Here is a 20,701-nt window from a genome sequence, read left to right as displayed (position 1 = left end):
TTATCCGTTTCAATGTTATTCCTTGTTTTCTTTATCTTTTCCCCCGTTTACGTAGCCATCTGAAAAATCGTTCGGTTATCCTCATTTTTCCAAGGACAGCGTAACTTGAGTATCGACAAAGGGAAAATAAAAGCGTAACGTCGCCGAGGGTTACGTGACTGGTCAATGTCAATTTCTCAGAGACTTCTATTGACAGTTAAATAGTTAAATTTAACGATGGAGTCTCGTAGGCCCTCGGCGGCGTCCCGCTGCGTCGCTACCATTTCTTTAAATTCGAAAATTCAAACTGGTTTCGAATGCGCCGACGAACGATTCTACGTTTTTAGTCTTTTAAGTTCACATGACGACCAATAGTTGCCCGACGATCATCGTTGGCTCGATGTTACATTGCGTATGGTATATTTTTCCTTTTTCTTTTTTTTTGTTTTTTTTTTTTTTGTAGATGGGCTATTGTGCTATGGTATATTGTATGCAGCCTTATCCATTATATTTTTTTGTTGATACGCACGCCCACACATATCCACACACGCGTCTCTAGTGCGGTTGCACATACGCATGCGCATACTAAGAGACAGAGACACACACGCACAATTATTACACTTACGACCTCACGCAATTAAAAGAATGCTATAATTTGACGTTGTTTTCTTTTGAGATGGCAACACCTTTCGTTCTTAATGCACACCAAACGTATTTGACACTCCATGCCCCCCCCACGTTCCTTGCGCATCCCTCGATCCTTGTATGTACTATCTTTCCCGTTTTTTAGATTTCGCCTTTGTGCATACGATATAAAATTCAACTATATATATATATATATATATATTTTTTTTTTTTCGTGACCGCGTCTACCTAGACTTTTAGAAGCATGAACGTTTTTTCCGATGCGATACATTCTCCATGTATCCATACGTATCGCACGGTAGTCTCTGCCTCGATAATAACGTAGTAGTCTCATTCGTAGAAGAAACTAGTTGCTGTGTACGTTGACGTGTCTTTGATTGCACTTTGAGAGAAAGAAAAAAAGAAAAAACGAAAAAAGAAAAAAGAGTGCTTGCGAATGCGTGCACTCTTGTGCACTTGTGTAAATTTCTCGACACTTTGTTCCAGTAGAGACGGCTATGTGAGTTATGACAAGCTTAATTGAGTGAAGCCTCATCTCTTTTCGCAGAGTTCACGTCGACATCGAGCAAGTCCGACTGTGCTGAGAGCAAGGATCAATTGAAATTGGGTCTCGCTGCCTCATCCAGCTCATCCAGCTCAACGGGTCCTTCGTCGGCGGGCCAATTCGATTCGTCCACCTCGACGAGGTTGTCGGCGTCCGGCACGACGACGACGACGACGACGACGACAACGAGCGTAACGAGCACGTCGACGACCACCACGACGAATTCGACGCCGACCGCGAGAGCCTCGCAAAATAGTGCCGGCGGTACCGGAAGCTCGAATCAGAGTGGCAATGGTGGCAATGGTGGCGGCAGCGGCGGCACAATGGGTGCCCCAAGTGGCCGGCAAGTAGCTAAACGGCGCATGCGCAGGCGCACCAATTCCCAATCGCAAGATCCGGCAGAACAGCTTACGGAGATGTCCGTCCGTGGACTCAACCTATTTCGCTATGCCTCGATATCCGAGGGCGTCTATCAGTGCACCGAGTGCGCCAAACTTGATATCCAGAAGACATTCAAGAATAAGTATTCCTTCCAGCGACACGCGTTTCTCTACCACGAGGGACATCAGCGCAAGGTCTTCCCATGCCCGGTATGTGGAAAGGAATTCTCAAGACCGGACAAGATGAAGAATCACATGAAGACGGTCCACGACTGCTTCATGCCCAAGGACTGCGTTATGCCCTTTGGATTCTTCCTTCCGCCTTAGCAGGCTCAGGGCCTTGGCCAGCGTCAATCTCGTTGTTAGGGACACAACCGATCGTACCAACGCGACATCGCCACATTATTACCGCTACTACTACCAACACGCCTTTCTTTTTTTTTCTTTACAACTGCTGAAAAATTAGTATCGCTACTACTAGATACCGCTACTGCTACTACCCTTACTATTACTATTACTATTACTATTACTACTACCACTACCACTATCGCTACTACTTTTACTTATTACTTTTTACTTCTATTCGTACTGTCACTGCTACACTGCTGTTATCTACATTATGAATGTAGAATCGGAAGACCTCGACTGTTCCGACGTAGTACACTCGTCCTGTAGACGTTGACTCAGAACGACGACGCTGCGACCCTTCTATATGAATCATCAAACACCTTGCATACAGCACTTACGTTTTTACATCTAGTCACCTCCGTACGATGTGACCACCTGTGACGTCGGCCGACTCCACTCTCGACATTTCTCTCCTGCCCGTGTCGTTCTGACTCTTCGCCCGTCTGCAAAACTCCACCAAACCCCAAAAAATCGAACAGTCAGGTATTCCACGTGGACGCCGAGCGCCGCAGTGCCTTCTACGTTGATCCCGGAAATCTCTCTCTCTCTCTCTCTCTTACACACACACACACTCGCCAGAGTCCATTCTTCAAGAACGGACTGGCGATCGAATGAATATTCCAATATTCCAATATTCCAATATTCTGCTCCGCAGCACCTTACGCGGGCGTAGTCTGCGCGAACAATCGTTTGATCCTTTCAATTTCTATCTCCCTTCCCATTTCCCACCAAGTGGATGTCCCATCTCGTCTTCATATTCACCTACATTCTTTCTTCTCTATGGGCGACTTTCGCTTCGCCTTAATTATATTATATAAATAATCCGTCCGAGAATTGAGGACGTGCACGATCCGCAGGTAGAGAAAGAGAGGGAAGGAGAAAGAGAGGAGGGCTTCCCTCATTGGTTCAAAAAGTGCGGAGCGAAGGGGAGCAAGAGTCAGATAACTATGAATAATCGTGAGGAGGTTAAAGAGGCATCGTAAGATCGGTAGAATATTGCCAGGAAGAAAAATAAAGGATAATCGGTTGGCAGATCGAAGAGAAGGCATTTTGCGCGACTAATCGATTACGGTTTTTGCGACTAGATGCGACTCTTCCCACTCCCATCTTCTTTCTCTCTCTTTGTCACGCACACAGACACAGACACGCAAAAGAAAGCGAGAGAAGCGAGATCTGCTGACAAGGAGAGTCGCGATTTGGAAAGATAGAGAAAGAAAGCAATACGAAAAATCAGACTGAGCAAAAGAGGCGGAGGGCGCGCGCGTCGCTGATTCTTTGTCATCTGCCAGTTTCGCAATCGAAGCGTCACTGCGTAATCGCTCGTTAGATTCGTTCGTCATATTTCGTATTGGATGTTTTGTGCAAATTTTTCGGAAAAAGCAAAAAAAAACATTTTTCCCCACTGTCGGATCTCTCTCATTTTCACGAGAGAAAATCTCGTCATCTCGACCATTTATCTTCGCGACTGTAGTGAATAAATCGCCTCTTACGCGCGCGCCTTTTCACATCTAAAATGTATACACCTGGAATTTAATTCGTTTATTTCATTTTTTACACTCTCGTGCAGACTTTTTTTTTCTATTTTTCCCTTGCGACCACCGATACGCGACGACGCCTCAATGGAAACATTAAAGACGATTAGGTTTTAATGAAATAAATGAAACTTTATGTAGACGTTGTGCGCGTGCATGCGCACGTGTAAATTTTATATATACAAATATATACAATGATGTCTCGATAACGAGAATAATTTGCAAAAAGCAAAAAGCAAAATGCAAAGGAGATATATATTTTTATATATATATATACGCATACCAATTCATGCAATTTATGGATATGCGAGCGTGCATATTATGTATAGAGAGTTTCACGCACTACGCAACGAAGCAAAGAGGGTAGATTGTGCATCTGTTAAGCAGCGCGAAGAACAAATTTTTTTTTAAAAAACGTACGATATACCTGCAATAGTAACCTTAAAGATCCTTAACCGTAAGGATCTTTGGCAATTTTGAAAATCGATAATCCAAAAATACAATTTCTCGAGAAATATGTGCGAGAAGTATTCAGTATCAATCGATTCTTGTGCTTCGATAGCATTTTTATTATTATTTTTGCTTCATTTTCTCTTTCTTGTTTCCTAACTCGCAGAGATTCTTTCTCTTACTTTTCTTGTTTTAATTTTTCTAGAACCAACTCTTACGCATATTGCGTTATCGTAACTTTATTCTTGATCCTTTCAATGTTTTTCCCAGCCCGTAAATTCTCGCAAGGTCCCATGTGGTCACAGTATTCTTATTAATGAAATGGCGAAAAATGTCGTGTCTAGTGAAATTGCGGAATTGTTGCTTGGTAGAGGGAGGGAGACGAAAGGAGAATCGTAGATAGAGCCTAATTGAATATTTAATAATGAAAGAGATGAGAACCTGCGATAAACGTGAATACTGCTTAGCAGCATTGGTATATAGATTTCGAAAGTGTATTATAAACAAAATTATTATTATTATTATTAATACTATTGATCATATATTGATTATTATTATTATTATTATTATTATTATTATTATTATTATTATTATTATTATTATTATTAACGATTATATATTGGTTAATTATTATTATTATTATTATTAATCGTTCTATAAGCACTATACTAACTTTTAGCTACCGACAAGCAATGATACAAATGTTATGATAGTTGCTGAAACAATTGCACTATAGGTAGGTGCAGCACACAGGCACTCACACATACCTTTTTCTTGTACAATGAGGGGCCATAAGAAGTACCCAAACGAAATTCGTCTGCAGAACCCGACGTAAAGCTACCGATTGTTTTATCGTGATTTTCTATTTTTTCTTTTTTGCTGTACCTTAAGGTCTTCCGAAATTTGTTTCCACTTGCACCATTTACCCCCACACTCATTCTTCTTGGTCCAGATCGCTTGTGAAGGAGAAAAGTACGAGCGAACAAAGATACTAGAGCCAATACACGCACGAACGCACGTTGTTGATTTTTTTTTGCCAATAATCGTTCTTTCTTTCCTCGGTGTTGGGACACAGTATAAAAAGTTTACGTATTCGCCCGTTCGACGGATAGGGATATATTAATTAATGGGATTAGGAGAAGTTGCGAGTCGACGTCCAATCGATAAGGAAAAAAAATATTAAGTCTAATCTAATGGGATGAAATGGGATAAAAGCACATTTACTCAGCTCGTCGACCGGTTCGAATGAATATAATTAACTATTAGACGATAAGGAGGATAAGGAAGTAAGGAGGGAGGGAGGGGGGGTGTCTTGTTCCGTTTCTTATAATATCTCAATTTTTCACTGACTTTCACTCGGGTGTAATGAAGCCTTCCCACTTCTCTTCTCTTCTCTTCTCTTCTCTTCTATTCTATTCTATTCTATTCTCTTGGATCCCTAATGCCACCCGCTTTTCTTACTCTTTGCTCTTCGTTGCCCTTCGTCATTATTGTCTCTTTTAACGCGTTAATCGTCTTCTCGTGTTCTTTCGTTCTTTAGTTCTTTAGTTCTTTCGTCAAAAATCAAATCTAATTGCAAGTTCAATTCCTTGTATGCCTCAAGAGAAGCGCTCGAGTCTTATACCCCGAGTACCTGCAGGCTGACGTTCAGAAGGAAGAGAGAAAAGTGCAAGGTCCCCGTGGGCCCCGTTCGTCAGTCTTACGTGTTAGCGAAGATTCTTACAGTTTGAAAAATCCAGTCAAATGTAAAACGAGTCAAGGATCGTTCACAATGGGAACGGAATCACACCATAATGCAGACGCACACGCGTACACTTATTTATACGTTTTTGTACATACTTGCTTATTCTCCCTCCCTCCCTCCCTCCCTCCTCTACTCTATCACCTTATCTTGTTACTTTTTTCCTTCTTCTCTCCACATGCATTACAACTATTCTACTCTAACATTTTTAGTTGTATGCTGCTATTATTATTATTATTATTATTATTATTATTATTATTATTATTATTATTATTATTATTAAGTAATTAATTGATTCGTAGCCATTACTCTTTGGATTAATTATTATCCCTTACGATTATCATCAGTAGATTTTTTTTCTAATTTTAATTGTAACATCGGGTACTAGTTAGTGCATTAAGAAATCATTAGGTTTAAATAACACGAGACAAGAGAGGATGCAGAATACTATTATATTCAGGATGCAAATATTTTATTTAACGTTAACGGTGGTACACAGGTGTTGCTTGATAAAGGTGACAGAAAAGAGGGAACACCGATCCATGCGAACGCACAAACACACACAAGATAAGGGATTACAAGGGAGGGGAATGTCGTCTCTCGTGGAAATAATATCGATATCGGTACAATGAGTGGCTTTCACGAATTTCCGTTTTTCAAATTTAACATTTTCATTATTATTTCCTGCTCCAACGAGTTTCCGCGCCTGCTTATTCGAGTAGCTCATTGATTCTGCCAAAACGATTAGAAACCTAGGAACCGCGATCTTCGGTACTATCAACCAAACTCCAAGAAGACGCGTCTCCCTTCCTTCCCTTTTCTTTTTACTTTTTCGTTCTTTTCATTAGATTTCACAGCACCGCTATAAATAGCTCATGCGTGTATTTCAAACATGTCGGCAATATGCTCGGGAATTAAATTCACGACGTTAAATCATATCGTATGTTGCGCATCGGGGGGGGAAAAAAAAAAAACAAAAAAAAACAAACAAAGTAAGAGTTTCGTTAACGTAACTCGCCGACGCGTTAACGTCGCTAGTATGTTCTTCAAATCAACAAACAGAAAGTCAAGCATAAGATGCACGCCGGTTATAACTAATTGTAAGAATAAGACGCATAAAATGTCGATTTCAGTGGGACAGAGAATGGAAGCATTAAAATGTTTCTTAACTAATGCAAATAATATTTATGCAACAATTGAAAAGAATGGTGAATCGAGTATGTGTGCGTTGGGTGCGTGGGTGCGTGTGCGAGTGCGTGTGTATGTCACGGAGGAGGAGACATAGTTGAGAGTTGACAAGAGTATAAAGTGACAGAAAGTGGCAAAGAGTAAGCGAGATGCATCGAAGGGGGTTCCTGTGTCCCGTGTACGGGCAGGTACACGCCGGTACACGCCGGTACACGGCGGTACACGGCAAGGAAAGTCCCAGCCAATGGATTTCTTTAATTCTTTATACTTTCTGGACTCTCCTTATAAAGGTTCATTGTTGCCGAAAAACGATTGACAACCGCCAATACGAGTTGCAAGAGAATATATTATATTATATTATATTATATTATATATTATATTATATATTATATTATATTATGTTATACACATTATAAATCAACCCCCTCCCCTCCCACCCCTGCAACCCGCAAGAGCGGATGCAGCTTTGAAAGCGAAAAAAAAAAAAAGAAAACGAAAATGCCCAACGTCGACGGCGGTGAGTCTAACAATAAGGACGCCCCTGCTTGTCCTCGTCTCTGGGAGCATTCGCTATATATATTGTACGTACGTATGTACCTATTTGGTGCCTGGTGGCGATATGGAAAAAAATTATTATTATTATTTGTTTTTATCTAATTGTAGTTTCTTTGTAACTCTTTGTGATATACATTGCAATAGTCTACCCGACCGAAACGTTTCTTGTATCGACGAGCACATCCTTCATAAAATATATATCAATTTATAACATATCATCCTCGTATGTCTTTCTTCCATTCCACCGCTAAAAATAGCATCATGTAAGTTATGAAACAGTACACGGAGACAATTTTTCCTTAATTGATGATCCCATGAAATTCGCCATAAAATTTACCGTAGAAACCAGTAATCATGGGACATCGTTATCATTTCATTACTTATTGCTTATAACGTTATAATACACGATATTTTGAATGGCTACAAGTAAAATTTTAAGTGCACACACGGTAAATATTGTTATTTGCATTTTTTACAGTGTCCCACGGTAATATGTACCTAACCCAATGTACAATTTTTTGTTTTACAAACAAAAAATCTCATTGGTATAACCAAAAACTGATTGATATTTGAACATAATTGCAAAACGTTGTGACAAAATTTTGTCAACTCGACACCGATAGTGAAAATCCGAAAACTAAGTTACGTCATCGCCGGCCCTTCGGCCGTTCACCCTTCGCCCATGCATCCGCAATTCCGCATGCCAGACGGGCGCCAGCAAATTCCTTTTTCACCAGGAACTTGAGGAGCCGGGTATCGCCTGAGAGTTCAGGTGGAACACAGTCTCGACTCCGTAAAAACGAGAGCTCTGGCGGAACCTATCGGAAAGTACGATAGCTCAATGGATCCTGTCGCGACTCTTGAGGACGCGTAAAATTGAGAAGCGCAGCCGCAGGTGCTGATCTTTGGGCTCGCGGGTCGCAATCAGCGAACGCAACTGGATGCGCGAACGGGAGCGAACGGTTACGTAAGGTTGCTCTGGTTGAGGCAGAGAGCCTCGGAGTAGGAAGCGTCAGATAAGTAGTGCGGAATACAGAGAGCAAATGATCGAAAACGTAGCAGCGCGAATCGGAGCCATAAAATCGAAATTCCTCCACCAATTAATAAATTGGGAATGTATCTACTCACCGGAGCTGGTTCAGCTGATCCGCGAAGGTCAAGAACTGTATCCAGGGGACACTCGGGTGGGCACTGCATTATCGCACAGCACTGCACTTCCGAAACACACTCAGAAAATTTATCGGACTTTCTGTTTATAGCGAGAGAACGCGAAAACTACGCAAACTATAACTTTCTATAGCGTATAGGAAACACAGCAAAAGAAAAACTATCAACAAATAGCACGGAAGCGCGAGGTAGCCCGAGACACTCAGATTGGTGTCCCAGGACAGACTGCTTTAAAGCAGTCAATTGACAATAGTCAAATTTGACAACTAATCGACTAATCACTCTGATTGGTCGAGATCCTTATAGCCAATAACTCGCCTATAGCCAATAACCCCCTCCAGAGGCAGAGTTAAATGGGACACCCTGTACAGATAATATATTATGAAATACCATGATGTCCCGTGATTACCGTGAACTTTACGATAATTACACGTATTAATGCAAAATTCTTTACGTCTAGCCAATATAACACAATATGTCGCGTCAATATCATATCGTCTGCTGCCCTTACCGGCGCTACCACGTCCAACATGTCGCTCTCAATATTTCCTCCTTGATTCGCTTTCAGATCTTGTACCGAATCTGCCGAATCTACCGAATCTACCGAGTGACATCACCTTCGAGATCTGCACCACGCCACCTGTTAGGGAAGTCTTCTCGGACACTGGTGGAGGAGAAGCTGGGGACGGAGGAGAGGGAGGAGACGAAGGAGACGAAGGAGAAGAAGGAGGTGGCGGAGGAGGCGCAGGAGGTACGTTCGCGAAGACCGAGAGCCTCGTAAGCGGGATGCATTTTCTGACGGATCGCGAAGAGGAACGCGCGGATCTGCTTCTACCAAAGTCCGAGTCCGGCGACACCGAGCCGGAGGTCAGAAAGCAGGTCAGTCGCCAGCGAAGATACTTCCAGCTCTCCTTATTAATTCTGTCACTCGGACATCTCTCTCCGTATCTTCTTCCATCTCCCCTTTCCGTGAAAACATTAAAAGATGACACGATGTATCGCATCCCCAGTGTTCGCTAGAGAGAATTCCCAGCTGTCATTGACAATTACCAACTGATTCCTTATCATTTTGGTAATCTCGAAGAAGAAGGAAAAGAGAAAAAAAAAGTTATTCGACGGAGAGAGCGAGAAAAAACCTTGCTACCTTGTTTTACAAGCTGCTGGAATACCTGATTCAGAACGACGGTTCCGTAGTCTGCAAGTGGTGCGGCGAGGTCCTACCGTCGCGAACCCGTTGGTACAGGCACAAGTACAAGCTCCACGTGTCGACCCAGGTCAGCCAGCCTGCGCCACTCTTCAAGTGCCACAGCTGCAATGCCTACTTCAAATCGAGGAAGGGTTACATTGGACATCTCAGCTCCCGGCACTCCGATAACGAGAACGACGAAAATCGAGAGGAGCCTGCCAATAAGAAGGCTCGAAGAGCGTCCGACGTTAGTACACCATACCCGTATAATAATGCCTTTTCCGAAATAATAATCATGTTAGTAATATTATGATATATCTTCTTAATTGCGGATCAGCTGATTAACATTTCGTCGATCGATCGTCTTTCAGATTGGCAAGGGACCCGACTGGGAACAGCAACGCGAGAAGGAAGAGAAGCTGGTAGCCGATATTATCGACAGAGTCAAGAGAGAGTGCGAGGCCCAGGGTGAGACGGTCACGAGGAGAGGATACTCCAGGAGGTCGACCGTCATGAATAGCTAAGATTAAGGCTGGCCATTCTTGGCCAAAGGCTGGACGCAATTCTGCAGTAACACACGCTCTATCTACGACACGTCCAAGATACGTCGGTGAGAAACTTGAGGGAGAGAGAGAGAGAGAGAGAGAGAGAGAGAGAGAGAGAGAGAGAGAGAATGGGGATCGTCGTCATCAGGTCAGACTGGAAGTGACGTCGTGTGACTTTGGTTGGCTTGAGGGTGGTTAAGTGGTTCGCCGCGCGCATCCGTCGCATCCGGTGTCGCGCTATACGCATCCACGCGCTCCAATCTTCCTGCGACCCCCCTGCTACTACAAGGAGTAGGAAGTCTACTACAGGAAGAAATACGAGAAGAAAAGAAAAAGAAGAAAGCAAGTGGTACAAAGTTCCGAAATAATGTTATTCTTCGGTCTGGTTATACGTGTCGGCCAAGCATAACTACGTAGGACTAATATGAAGGATAGCGATTAGTCGCCATGCCGTCGATCCAATAAAAAAAAAAAGAAGGACAGCAATGATCAAGGACAGCTTCCTGTACGCAGGACGCTGTACATCAGGGCGGGTGTCTACTCTGCCCAACAACAACTCCGGAGATGCGAGCTCGATTATATTTAGATAAATAATCATTTAATTATTAATAAGGAATAATGAGAAATTATATCGTACTGTCTCGATGCTCGATAGACTTCTGTACATTAATCCAAAGATTTGTGTACGTTGCTTGGAAAGAATTGTGATCGGTATATTTTTTTATGTTCCATTATTTTGAGACATCGAGAGACAATTAACGGCGGTCCAGACGTAGGGCGGCTGCTGCGCAGCGCTTAAAGCGGGGCTTCGAGTCGAATCAGTGCCAAAGAAATTGATTAGAGTGTATAAGAGGTTCTTCCAGCCAGGGGGCGAGTGCGATCTGCCATTGTAGAAATTTATGTATTTACACAAGCGCGATTGATTAATCATTCGACGAAAGTTCTTTAGCTCCAGACAAAAGTCCCCAGCTGTGCTCGGCTGTGCTCGGCTGTGCTCGGCTGTCGAGGACGAGAGACACCCGCCCCGTTATAGATCCCCGTTATACAATAGATAAGAAGGGCGAGGCTGCACCAGTGTCCAGATAGGAATTCTCCCGCTCCCGTTCAGTGCCAAATCAAAATCTTAGGGTTTGTCACGGGGCGTCGCGACGACTAGCGAGACTCCCGATCGGCTGGCGAATCTGGAAAATGCTTTACGTAATGACGTCTCGTACCTCCCGGGACAGTTTGCTCAAGGATACAAGAATTCCTTAATCTGCCAAATGATTCTTTGATCGTGTCATTCTTAGCCTTTCGTTTTTTTTTCTTTTCCATTCCCTTCATCTTTTATTCTCCTTCGTCTTTAGTCACGAGCACCCATTGCATCCTCTTCGTCGCAAGGGAAGAGCAGAAAAGATAAAGAGCGCGAATTTCTGCTTATACGTTTAGTCGCCGCGACGCCCTTACGTGTTTATACGATCCCAAAAGAGGCTGAATAGAAAAAAAAAAAAATAGAAAGAAGAAGGTCGACCACCGAGATGCCGACGAACGAGAATAAAAAGGGACGCGTCTTCTTTTAGATAGGCAGGTTAGATCGACGTAGGACAGCTAATTGTAAGTGCGCATAGATAGACGACCTATATAGAAAGCGAGGTGAAGAGAGACGAAAGAATAAAGTGAAATCTATTAACTATTAATTATCTCGCGGAATATAAAGCGGAAAACGATCAGTCCATTAATCCAATGTTTCAAAAATATATTTTAATTGTGTCCTTTGGCAGAATTTAGCTCGCGTCGTTGCTCAAACGTTATGCGACGATCGAGCGCCTGGAGGCAGCAGAGCTTCACTAGCTCCATCAGCTCCAACAGCTCCAACAGCTTGATCATCGTGCATTTTCGGAGATTTGCGTCCTCGAGAGTCACGAGAGAGCTGCCCAGCTGCGAGTAAAAGCTGCAAGCGGCGAACAGCAAGTCTCGTGCGCGCGTAAACGCAAATCCGCGTTCCAAATATTTTTTCATTAAAGTGTGCACCGTCTTCGATGCGGTCGCGCTACTCTCTTCCATTATCGATATCGTTAAACTTATGCTTATATTACTATGTGTACATACGTACGTACCTATACGTATACGTTCATGCCTGCATACCTGTATACCAGCATACCAGCATACCAGCTACCTCCTTCGAATCGAACTGGCCGCTTTTTGTCCGATTCTTTTCGCAGTTATCCCTTCCTTCCATTCAACGGGATTGATCAGTCGACTGACTAATCGAGAACATTCTCATCACGTTTGTCAACGCGATTCACTGATAATCCAAGGGGTTGGTGGCCAGCTCGATGTGTTTCAATCTTCCATATTAAATTTTTAATTGTTACTAATTGTAAGAACGAAAGGCTGAACTCACTCGTCGAACACGATGGTTCGAATTGAGAGTAACTTCAAGGAAATAAATTATTTATTTATTTACAATAATGGCCAATACGCCGACCGTGTCAACATTCCGATATCTTCGCCTGGCACGAAGCACACACACACACACACACACACACACACACACACACACACACACACACACACACACACACACACACACACACACACACACACACACACACACACACACACACACACACACACACACACACACACACACACACACACACACACACACACACACACACACACACACACACACACACACACACACACACACACACACACACACACACACACACACACACACACACACACACACACACACACACACACACACACACACACACACACACACACACACACACACACACACACACACACCATTCTAGGAACAACGTGGAGAAAAGCGACAAGCATGCATGATGCACATGAACGTTGCGTGCGTTGTTTGCCGCCCAACTAGGCATCGATCCTACGCGCGGCATAGATCATCAAAAAACCTACTGTACATTATATCGGAAAAAAAGAAAATAAAATCAAAATCAGCTAGTCGACATATGATTAATTCTTTGAAAGTGATATATATATATATACTTTTTCTCCCGTTTCCCGCATCCATTGTTGTGAACTATTCGTTTTACCGATTTCCCAGGAAGCGTCATATAGTACGGAGATGAACAAAGATGGTTTTATCTACATTATTCTTCATTAGTCAGTGGCGGCTTGTAGCTAAAATTAGTGGAGGTGCTGCTCCAGAAAATGTTTAGCAGTTATCGATAATATTAAGTGGAAATAGGGGGTGCTGCAGTTCCACAGTGCCCATAAGCGAACCTCCGCTGCGTTCAGTGAAACTTAATGAACCTGTGTGCCATTTCAATTTCTAATGATTCATGCATTATAACCTGATTCATCCATTTATCCTGGTTTGCTGCGTACTGCGAAGATATCCGGGTTCGTCAGCTCTTAATCGGGCCCCTGAACAATTGCGTTTTTCGAAATTACGGCCCACTGTTTACGGCCTTTGAACGTTGCCTCTAACGATTCCTAGGCACAGCGGGCATGGGAAATATCAGGCGATATACTGGAACCAGCATAGAAATTATGGAGGGGGTTGAAATGCAATGCACTTTCGTTAAGACAAAGAATGCACGGGGTGACTCTCTTTACCAACGTGTTCTCGGTGGGTGGAGATTGCGACGAATCCCTCGGAACGTAACCAATTTTGAAAAACGGTTACGCATGCACATAATCACAATTGTATTATGCGTGTGCTGTCGCGTGTGCCAGCGTCCTGCTCATAATCAGCCTGGCAGTCATCTGATTTCTGTTATTCCTGTGCTGTGACGTGCGTATCGTTCGCTTGGTGGCGCTTTCGTGGGGACGCGTGTGGACTCTCCTTTACTATAAGTTTGGTGGAGTTGCTGATGGCTGCCGAGTCGTGCTTCGTGATTCTTCGTGATATGTTTACAGTTTTTGGCATTTGACGATTCGGTCGAAGTTCATTCTTCTTTGTATATTTGTACTATCTAACTGCAAACTATGCGCAAAACAGAGGGAGTTCGTAGAGTCCGAGTTTTCGTGTGATGTGCCGAAAAAGCGTGGTGCAATCGACGTGATAACTTTTATGTGCATTGGCTGAAAAGCACAGGGAACACGGTCGCCGCCAAGATGTCGATGTCGATGGCGTTGGCGTTGTCCCTTTCCGTCTCCGTCTACCTGTGGGCATTGTGCGCCACGCCGATTAGCGCTCTGCACTCGAAAAATCCTCTTGCACCCCACGGACGATGCGAGCCCATTACGATCAATTTGTGCATGAATATACCGTACAATCAGACTATCATGCCCAATTTGATGAGCCATCAGAAGCAGGAAGACGCCGGCTTAGCAGTTCATCATTTTGCACCCCTTGTTAAGATGAAGTGCAGTCTAGATTTGCGATTTTTCCTTTGCACCATGTATGCACCTGTTTGTACAATTCTGGAAGAGGCATTGCCACCTTGCAGATCACTCTGCGAGAGTGCTCGTGCTGGCTGTGAATCTCTTATGAGCAGTTTCGGATTTCCTTGGCCACAGAGTTTAGAGTGCTCAAAGTTTCCAAGATTTGGTGAGAAACTTTGTGTGGGGAACAATGATACTGCTCCTTCTGAAACTCCTGCTCTGGCCGAACCACCACCACGAATGCCTATTGCTGAATTTCAAACACCATGGAACGGAGGTCCCAAGCCATATGGAGGAGGATATATGCCTGATGCACGCGACTATGGATTTGTCTGTCCTATACAGTTCCAGGTTCCGCATAACCTTAGCTATTCCCTTAAAGTTGGGGATAAAGTAGAACCCGATTGTGGTGCTCCGTGTGATGGCATGTTCTTCACAGAAAGAGAACGCAGATTCTCAAGAATTTGGGTTGGTACTTGGGCTTCAGTGTGTGCAGCTTCTTGTTTCTTTACAGTTCTTACCTTTCTCATTGACACAGACAGATTTAGGTACAGTAAAAATATTGAGTGTTATTTTAACTGTGGATGTCATTTTATGCATATTCAATATTCTTGCTACTTTCAGATATCCAGAGAGGCCAATAATTTTCTTATCAGTGTGCTATTTAATGGTGGCACTGGTTTATGTGATTGGGTGGGCTGCAGGAAACTCGATATCATGCAGAGATCCATTTTTACCACATATGGAAATGAGAATCCAGACGGCATCAATCATTACACAAGGCACCAAGCATGAATTGTGCACCGTACTCTTTATGGTCTTATATTTCTTTGGCATGGCTTCCAGTATATGGTGGGTCGTACTCACCCTTACATGGTTCCTTGCTGCTGGACTAAAATGGGGTCACGAGGCAATAGAGGCAAATTCTCAGTATTTTCACTTAGCCGCGTGGGCAGCACCGGCCATCAAAACCATGACTATTCTGGCAATGGGAAAGGTGGAAGGTTGGTCATGGAATCATGCATTTTAATATGATGTTATAACAATTACTTAATGATTACATCATTGAAAAATCATTTCAGGCGATATTCTCTCAGGAGTCTGCTACGTTGGTCTCTGGAATGTGGAAGCACTTCGTGGTTTCGTACTGGCGCCTCTCTGCGTCTATCTCGTACTAGGTACAGCGTTCCTCCTAGCTGGCTTTGTTTCCCTGTTTCGCATCCGGACCGTGATGAAGCACGACGGTACGAAGACGGATAAGCTTGAAAAGTTAATGATTCGCATTGGCATCTTCTCCGTGCTGTACACAGTACCCGCCCTGATTGTGATCGCCTGTCTCTTTTACGAGCAGGCATACTTCGATCACTGGATGCTCACCTGGAACATGGAAATGTGCTCCCGACCTGGACCCCAATCTCTTTATTCGATACCCTGTCCCATAGGCGAGCGTACGCGCGATCTCGGTCGGCGTCCTGAGTTTGAGGTCTTCATGATCAAGTATTTGATGGCCATGATCGTTGGCATCACCAGCAGCTTCTGGGTTTGGTCTAGCAAGACGTTAACCAGTTGGCGGCAATTTTTCAATCACGTACAGGGTCGTCGTGTACAGGCGTACGTGTAATAAGCGATTTCGTAAAGAATTTGCTAGACGGCGCGCGCTCTGATATCCTTACATGTGGCAACACGCTGAGATCCTACATTCGAGTCTTCTCGTCCATTTATCAATTCCAAAGGATGATATACGGGATACAGCATTTTCTTCGTAATAGCAACTGAAACGGCAACACGGATAATAAATTATTTTGAGGAAACGAACAGAAAACAAAGAATATGATAACGATGTTACATTAATCGTTCAACACTGCCAAAGGAGAATAAAAAAATGAAACGTCGTGACAATGGATCGGCACTGCCAAGAAAGAGAAAGGTCCAAGCATTTCTTCTATAACCTCGATTACACGTACCAAGCACGCAATTGTGGTATGGCCTGTCTTCTCATTGATCTATAGTGGAGGAGAAACTCTGTTCGGAAGTATAGCCCATCATTGGCAAATTTATATCTGCTTCATTTTCTCCGAAACTATTTTATCTAGCAAGCGAGTAACATATTTTATTCTCTTTTTTTTTTATTTATTTATTATAACCTCAACGATCAAAAGAAACGCGTTACACGTGACTGGTGATGCTATGTGCCCGCATTTTCTTACAAATTAACATTAGAGATTGAAAGAATTCGCTTTATTCGCTTTGACAATTCTTAATTTATGCATATATGTCCACACCATTTATTCACACATATACGTTTTGACGTTTAATACTCACAGTTTATAGCCATTCCATCATAGACACGCATCTAACTTGAGAACTTTTTGATACATATCTCTTCTTAGACTTTTTTTTATATTACTTTTTCGTCGACTTTTGACGTTCAGAATCGTTCATATTTCTAAGAATCTCCTTTTTAATTAACAGAAAAAATGTCTAGACACGAATCTCTGCTACGATAACCTAGACTAAATTGTATATAAATATAGCTTTAGTTTAATAATGTATTATAATATATTTTTAAATACTCGTGTAAATACGTGTACGTCAGAGCCTGATGTAATCTCTTGGAAGCCTGTGGCCGATCGATCAAACCAGTGATTGATCCACGGAGTGCGAATTCAACACAACCCCAGCTCTTAAATGGCGATTAGACTATGCAATAAGCGACTGTCGTTGCAGTTGTATCAGCGTGCGCAATACGAACTGATTTTTTTCCTATCGAGAATATCGGTGCGAGTACGTGAAAGATATTTGTTATATGTTGGGCGACGGACCGTCGTAACTATCTTATATAAAATAAAGACCAGTAATAAGACTTTAGATGATAATTACCAATAATACCATTAACCGCCTATCACTTTTTTCCAAAAGTTCAAGCGGGCTTTAAATTTTAAGTAAAATCGGTGCAGCTGAACCCAAGTGTGTTTAGTAGTCTCTTTCTCTCTCTCTCTCTCTCTCTCTCTCTCTCTCTTTCTCTGTGAATGTGTATGTCTCGCGTAAACGGGATAATCATTGAACTAAACCACTCTAAAGCGCATTGGAAAAAAAACGAAAGAGACAGAGAGAGAGGGAGGAAGCAAGGATGCACTATATTCAATAATTAAAACTTTTGTATTAGATGTAAGTATAATCGTTCTTAAGACTACCGATAAATTCGTCCATTTGAAAACTGTCGAGCTTTTGTGTGTCGTGTACGTCTTGTAGAGCGCTTGCTACAGGCGCATTCGACGATTCGCTGTCCCATGCTGAGAAACTCTTGATGTGCCACTATGAAGTGCATACAGTTACGTAGAGATATGACAATACGTTTTCAGCGGTAACAGCGAATTTCAGAGTGCAGTCTAAAGATACTCTCTATAAATATTGTCTTTGCACAAGTAAAATGTATCTCAATGGGCTCACCTTCCTATAATTTTCAATATAAAAGAGTCCTCCAGACCTCACATTGTACTTGTGAATCGATATATGTGAAGAAAGAAAATAATAAACTGTGCGTGTTTTCTGTTGTCGCACACGCGAAATGCCGTTCGTGCTACTACGTAACATTGTGTCAAATTATTATAGGCATTATATTCTTTATATAATAAACGAAATATTCATACGCGATCCATCTGTAATCCTTGAATAATTGCAAATTGGTTTTCGTGTTTTTTTTTTTGTTAGCTGCTCGCATTCAAACTGAATCAAGCACAATTTTAGCAACGTATCGCGAATAACCTGTATTGTGATGATTTAATTTTTATTACTCACGTACAAAGCATTTATTGCAACTGCTGCGATTGCGTTAATTGTCGTCTTTTAATAATGATTTTTTCCTATTGGGTTAATACATGATTGTATCTAAAGCGCATCTTTTATATCTCACCTTATTATACTAGAGAGAGGTCAATATCAAGTGACTGCTGTATTACGGTAAATTACACCGAGTTTGAGTTGTCATTTGTTTTAATAATTTTTAATTTCTCTTTCATTATCAATGATAGTTATTTGCAGTTGTATTTATATACATTCCCCTACACCTGACAGGTTTTAGCTGAGCGTTTATTATAAAGGGACGCACACACATACGTATCTATGTATTATTAACGGCAAGACACACTTATGTGTAAATGAAACTTCATGCCACAATTAATTTCATATATCATCAACGCTTGGGAAGTGGTAAAAGTTTCTTGTTACGAAGATATCTAACTATTACTGGCGTGCATGCCAGTGTCAATGAAAATCGTAGCGGTACGAGAAGTTTGTGAATAGAATAGGCCACTAAAAATGTTGAGGTGTTCTTCAAGGCACTTTCAATGTTAGCATTCCCTTGGAAGCCTAGAGTTTTTGCGACGACTGTCATGTCTACACCACTGAAAATGAAAAATAAATCACGATTATGAGATATTTCTAATAATTCTCATCATTTATATATATAAAGTTCATTCTCTATCATGAATATACGACTCATTGTTAATAATATAATCATAAGAGTTGAAAGCAAGGATGAATTTACACACACTCACACATTCATTTGTGTGTTACTGGCTAATAAGATTGACTATGGAACCAACCTAGAGACTCCTACGTAACAGATACCAAGAGATATCAATGAAATGCCAGTGTGAAATATTAGAACTGTAATTCCATAGTCTCGAACGAGAAGTTTTAACCTATTTTTCATAGGCATCTTTTGTATTTCATTAGCAGAGGAATCAGATGTTTTACTTCCATTCGGTGGACTAAAGCTGTTTGTTGAATAGTATTCAGCACCGTTATATCTTCCATTATATGAACTGTTTGTAAGAGTCCTCATCAGGATGTTAGTACCAAAACCTAAGCCTTAAATTATAAATGCCATGATCTTTTTTAACAAAGGATTTATACGCAAGGCAGAGAAGTGAAACACATAAATATATTCTTATTAGGTGTACCAACCATCCTCTTTGCTGGAATGTCGAGGCTTGATGGTTGCATAATGAGATTTTTGCATGTGTTCGGCAATATACTTTCCATCCTTGGCCCACTGACCACCAGGCATATTTAGATAGGTTGATTTTCCAACAGAACAACATGGTTGTGGCACGGTGCTCTGCATCGAGCTATTAAGGCTCACTGCACCAGTGCAATCATAAGAATCAACACGAGAGTCTTCTTTGTTTGTACAATCGTTTGTACTATGTAGCGCAAAGGACTTCTTCCCAGGTACAGTGTCATGAACTGCTGTACTCGTACTGCAAACTAGCACACGACCGGCAATGTCGCGAGATCGTTCAGGCGTGAATCGACCAGTTTCATTGCTGAATATCTCTGAGATATTGTCTGGCAGTGGCAAAGTTGGAGCATCAGGATATCGTCGTATGGAAGTCACATGGAAACTCTTGGGCTGTTCAGAATCCTTAGCTTGTTTGGCACGAAGAGCTCCATTCAACGGAATATTAACTGCAATGTAATAAGAGTAACGACACAGTTAAATCTGATATTATAAGAAACCATATGCTAGAATAGTATACACTATGAAAGAGTAACATATCACCAGAATGCACGTAACGTTTCATCACTATACTTGGTGACTTGGAAAATCCAATGCGAGCCAATGCCATTATGAATCAGCACAACGTATCCAGAAAACACAATACGTTCGTTAGAACTCACAAGTTTACTTGTAAGATGATTTATTGTCAGCGTTCCGACACAGTTGCAATCATAGGATCATTGGCTAATGACGTACGCTTTAGCGTCGTATTTTGAATCACGCAATTCCAATGCATACTAATTAGTTTCCAGCAGACACAGAGAAGACACGTAGGTAGGTAGACCAGAGCTCTAATAGTAGAATGTCCAATTCTGAAAGTACGATATGCAAGGAACAGACACGAGGCGCCCCATGTATCATAAAGGATTTCGTGTTCTACAAAAGAAAACGCGCAGAAGAACCATATCAACGAGCAGAAGATGCGATGGGTCCAGATGGGTCTTCGATAACCTCCGATGACCT

The 20,701-nt window shown here is 42.1% G+C and overlaps 3 protein-coding genes across 16 annotated transcripts in view; 2 read left to right on the top strand and 1 right to left on the bottom strand.

Annotated features, from left to right (window-relative positions):
• Positions 1–12,835, top strand: part of LOC107274240 (protein tramtrack, beta isoform) — a 38,640-nt gene extending 25,805 nt beyond the window's left edge. For 6 of the 14 annotated variants that reach the window (XM_015753177.2, XM_015753176.2, XM_015753183.2 and 3 more), the window contains exons 5-7: positions 9,158–9,468; positions 9,747–10,022; positions 10,147–12,835. In XM_015753177.2, the coding sequence (XP_015608663.1) occupies positions 9,158–9,468; positions 9,747–10,022; positions 10,147–10,299 (740 nt within the window). In that variant the 3' untranslated portion in view covers positions 10,300–12,835. Of the gene's footprint in view, positions 1–1,171; positions 7,638–9,157; positions 9,469–9,673; positions 10,073–10,146 lie in introns of those variants that run through there. The other 8 variants (XR_003061754.1, XM_015753186.2, XM_015753184.2 and 5 more) reach the window with 8 other exon arrangements.
• Positions 12,836–13,331: 496 nt separating this feature from the next.
• Positions 13,332–18,327, top strand: LOC107274242 (frizzled-2). Its single transcript, XM_015753190.2, has 3 exons — positions 13,332–15,221; positions 15,298–15,677; positions 15,756–18,327. The coding sequence occupies exons 1-3, from the start codon at positions 14,404–14,406 to the stop codon at positions 16,292–16,294; spliced, it is 1,737 nt and encodes a 578-aa protein (XP_015608676.1). The 5' UTR covers positions 13,332–14,403; the 3' UTR covers positions 16,295–18,327.
• A 321-nt stretch (positions 18,328–18,648) lies between these two features.
• On the bottom strand, positions 18,649–20,697 carry LOC107274244. Its single transcript, XM_015753193.2, has 4 exons — positions 20,240–20,697; positions 19,642–20,145; positions 19,278–19,545; positions 18,649–19,076 (listed from the first exon to the last, which is right to left on the bottom strand). The coding sequence occupies exons 1-4, from the start codon at positions 20,304–20,306 to the stop codon at positions 18,866–18,868; spliced, it is 1,050 nt and encodes a 349-aa protein (XP_015608679.1). The 5' UTR covers positions 20,307–20,697; the 3' UTR covers positions 18,649–18,865.
• Positions 20,698–20,701: the final 4 nt, after the last annotated feature.

This window comes from Cephus cinctus, unplaced genomic scaffold (assembly GCF_000341935.2).
Source record: "Cephus cinctus unplaced genomic scaffold, Ccin1 Ccin1_scaffold2559, whole genome shotgun sequence".
Taxonomy (NCBI): Eukaryota; Metazoa; Arthropoda; class Insecta; order Hymenoptera; family Cephidae; genus Cephus; species Cephus cinctus.
Note: the sequence above shows the minus strand (reverse complement) of the source record. Positions and strands in the feature narration are given on the sequence as shown.